Genomic DNA, 4,157 nt, shown 5'->3' with positions numbered 1-4,157 from the left:
TTTCCCGGCCGCACAGCAGAGTGGCTATGTACTGTTTGGCACCCCGAGTTCATGCCCAGCGAGTTCTGGCTCGGCCGTAGCGGGATGTTAAAGTCAGAATTAGGCGGAAAAATCCCCTGCTGTTTGCCAGGGTTGTGTGGAATCATCACCATCGTCCCGCTGCTCTGGCTGGCGGTGGCTGGGGCCATGCCAGAGCCCAAGGTGCTCTGGAGCATGGCAGGATTAGACGGCAGCATGCGGTGGTTGGGCGCAGGAGCTGGCATCACCTGGCTGCAGTCAGTGGGAATGGGCTGCTGCACGGCTGCATACAAAGAGACACGTTAGCTGGTGAGCGCACGTTCACCCTGGAAACGTGGCAGAGCCTTAAAAGGCTGCTGCTCCATCTTTCTCTTTCATTACATGGGCCTCTCCTCTGTGTTCTTTGTAACAGTTATTACTGGAGCAATAAGGAAATGGGTGAATTTCATGATATGTGATAAAATGCGAAATGCTTTTATTTCAGGGCAGAGAATCATTAAGCGCCCTGTATTTAATCAGACCCCAGGCCCTAGCTTCTCAAGGCTTTTTATAGCACACTGTTTCCCCCCTTACCTTGAAACTGATTTATCTGCTGAGTTGCAAACAAACTCCTCTGCTCAGACGTTACTCCCAGCACGCTTTGTCTCTGCTTCTCCTGGAGAACAAGTATGCATAATAGTCAAGTTGCAGTCTCTTGACAAGCAAGAATAGCAGCAGACACTTGAAGGGTAGCCACACATTAACAACCTCTCCTGTACACACACACGCACACACACCTCAGACCAGACAGTTCATTTCAGACCGGATCCTAATTGCTCACATGCCCCTTCTTATAACAGTGTCCTGACAACAGCCCAGCTTTAGGAAGCACAGCCTTCAGCAAACGCTGTGCAGGCAGCCCAGGGCCCAAGGGGAGCTGGATGAACACGGAGACCCTCATGTTCCCCAGCTTATGCGTGAAATGCAACACAGTCGGAGGCTGCAGGAATCCTGGCATTTCCCCAGTGCCTCTCAGGCTGACTATTTGGACGTGTTCTCTGAAGTACCAGATCCGGGGACAAAAGGTGCTCAAAAGTCTGTTAGTGAACAGAATCTGCCGCAGCATTGCAGGGACACATTGACAACCAGGAGACTGCTGGTGGCCGTTACCCTGTCTGGAGGATGGCTCGGCTAATGTGTACCATCACCTTTTCTGCTGGTTGCCACTTCTAACCAGAACATAGCAGTAAACCACAGGAAGCCAGGGATCCTTAGCAGGTGCTCCCTGAGCAAGGCATTGCTGGTTTTCTCCAAGTGACCTGATTTGTGTCTCCCACCATTTAAGCCCAGAACCCACCACCTGCTGTGGACAGCAGCTATGACCTGGGGAACTCCCGTGGACGGTGGGAGCTGAGGCCTGGGTCCCCGCTGTGTTAGAGCAGCACAGATAAGCTTGAAGCCAACTGATGACAAGGAGCCAGAGTTGGTTTTGAAAGAGAGTTTGATCAATGAGCAGGACAGTACTTTGTTGAGGGTTTTACTGAGCTACTTCTCATCTAATTTCCCATCCAAAGAAATGAGCCTCCTTGATCCAAATCCAGCAGCATGGTCAGAGGTCAGAGGCGCATGTTCAGTGCTGCCTCACTCAACTTGTTGGTGGGATTCCCCCATCCCTGATCCTTCACGCAGCATGTTACAAACCTCGAACAGGGACTTTGGTTGCTAGAGAGACCAGCTAAGTCCAGGACAGACTGGAGTCTAACATCTGCTCTGGTAAATCCCCAGGGAAGCAGAGAGAAAGGCAAGCATGGAGAACATCTCTCCTGGGGCTGACTCACTCTCCAAGCCTCCCTTCTCTGCATCTTCCCTCCCAACTCTGTGGCTGGCCAAGGATGACGTCAATGATGTGGAGGTGACTGAATTCTTCCCTTGCATACGAGTGGGCAGATCTCCACTCGGACTTGCTGAGCAGCACTTGGCCTTGGCCTCTCTTGGGCATGACATCCTGGACTCAACACAGCCCTAGTCTGACTCAACCCAGCAATTCCAGGGCTACTCCTTAGTGTTTGCTGACTGGTGATTTCCCTATTCCAGTTAGTCCTGTCCTTCCCAGTGAGGTGGACAGCACAGCAACCCACAGAGGCACTCAGCATCATACCTGCATCAGCTGTCGTTTCATTATTTGCTGCTTCAGTATATGGTTCCTCATCGTGTACCCATTCACCATGGCTGGTGTCGGCACAGAGCCTCCACTTGGGATGGAGCCTGGCTCTTGAAGTCTGGCAACAATTCCAGGATTTTGATCCTGCCAAGAAAGATGAAAAAAGAAAATTAATCTCATCAGGAAGGTAATAACAGAAGCTTTTTTCCTCTCTGCTGATGCCTTCTCCCCGGTCTTTGGCTGTCCCAAGGCCAAAACACCTTGTCACACCGCATGTCACGGTGAGGACAGTGAGGGGCAGGGGACTGCTCTGATTTCTGAGGATCAGCACAAGAAGAAGTGAGAGAAGGAAAAGGTTAATCCAAAATTCTTTGTGACTAGCCCAAGGCTACGAGACTGATTCACTACCATTGCTGGAGTCACATGGCTGCCTGGTTGGCAGAAGGGATGTGAGTAAAGCGTCACATTTCCCACCAGTTCCCCAACTGTTACACTGAAAGACATAAGGAAAGAAAAGTTGCATCAGGGTACGATTTGGCAACTGAATGTAAAGGAGAAGCCTACAGGAAAAGAAAACAGCAAACTAAAGGCAGAAGAGGGGAAAAGGTGCCATCAGACCAGGGACCCAGAAACATGAGGGAGACGTGGGCCTGGGATTGAAGTGGTTCTTGTGGGTTCCATGATCACACCAAAGAGAAGAGCTAATTGTGAAAAGAGAGGAGAACATGCAAAAGGGCAGGGTCAGGTCGTGGCCAGGCACAAGTCAGTAATGCAGTGGGCCTGGTTCCTGGCTGGTGCGAACTGGGCTTGCTGTAAATCCTCAATGAAAGATGTGAGTTGACTTTCACCAGCTAAGGACTTGCCTCCAAAAAAAGAGCATTGTGGGGAGAAGAGAAAAAAAAAAATCACAAGAACATGATGAAGACACAACCCAAGCGGGAAAAAGAATTAAAAAAATACTGAAGTCCAAACGTCTCAGGAGCTGGCAGGTAGTCAGGGAAATACAAGAGAAAAACGAGGGAAGAAGTCAAGGCCTCACTGAGGACAAGTAGCTGTAGCCAGGAACAGCGATACCAGTGTATTCCCCTTTTTCCATTTTCACATCCAGTTTCTACATTATTTATGATGTTTTGTTATTATTGGCAGGGAGAAGTATGTATATTATATCCAGCATCCTTAGCTGGGCCATGCTTCCTTTGTTTTCAGAATGGAAGCCCACATCCTTTGTTTGAGAATCAATGTTATCAGGAGATAAGCAAGGAGAAAATGGTTGTTGCCTTTTGACATCTGACAATTAGAAGCATGCTCAGATGGAGAAAACAGGATACGAGCCATGTTTCAGAGTGGCCAGAAGAAAGCCTTGAAAGGCATTTGTCACCAGGCAAGCTTCTCAGGCCTGGGGCGTCTTTCCACAACAGCTTCACCATGAGGAATCACCCAACTCCTTCCAAGATATTCTTTGTAAGAGCGATTACCAAGAAGGTCACTGAAATTACTCATTTTTATGGTGCCTCCTTTTGTTGTAGCACTTCGGTCTATTATGCAAAAGCACAATTGATGAAACGTAAATGCCTGCTAGATAATTTACTAAAAGACACAAACCTGCAGCTCATCACTGCTCTCATTATCATTCCTATTCGTGGGCAGTCTCATAAGACTAGACTTTATTACTGGTGCCTTGCTTACAATTCTGCTGGACATCTCTCCTCCTCCCCCTTCCCTCCTACCTATTTGACTCCCTCTCTCCCACAGAAAAAGAGGGAGGGGAGGAAAAAAGTAAATATGATTTACTACAGATGTAAATATGAAAGTTCATGTAAAGCCAGCACTCTGCTTTCATGTCAGACAGGATTCTGCAGCCATAGTTAAGCTTTGAATAATGCAGATTGCCTCTAGGGGAATATTTGAAAGTGGAGGGATTCGGTTTGTGTACTCTGCACATGAAAGACACTGAAATGTTCATACCACCAAAATCCCTGCCATCTATCCAATTTCCTCC

At 48.4% G+C, this 4,157-nt stretch overlaps 1 protein-coding gene across 1 annotated transcript in view; it reads right to left on the bottom strand.

Moving 5' to 3' along the window:
• The window catches only part of LOC104168563 (mastermind-like protein 2), a gene marked incomplete at its 5' end in the record, with an annotated part of 3,564 nt that extends 1,262 nt beyond the window's left edge, over nucleotides 1-2,302 (bottom strand). Inside the window, 3 exon segments of the mRNA XM_009709186.1 lie at nucleotides 3-301; nucleotides 592-673; nucleotides 2,156-2,302. Coding sequence (XP_009707488.1) covers nucleotides 3-301; nucleotides 592-673; nucleotides 2,156-2,302 — 528 coding nt within the window.
• Between the last annotated feature and the right edge of the window lie 1,855 nt (nucleotides 2,303-4,157).

This window comes from Cariama cristata, unplaced genomic scaffold (genome assembly GCF_000690535.1).
Source record: "Cariama cristata isolate BGI_N322 unplaced genomic scaffold, ASM69053v1 scaffold36401, whole genome shotgun sequence".
In the NCBI taxonomy this organism is placed as follows: Eukaryota; Metazoa; Chordata; class Aves; order Cariamiformes; family Cariamidae; genus Cariama; species Cariama cristata.
Note: the sequence above shows the minus strand (reverse complement) of the source record. Positions and strands in the feature narration are given on the sequence as shown.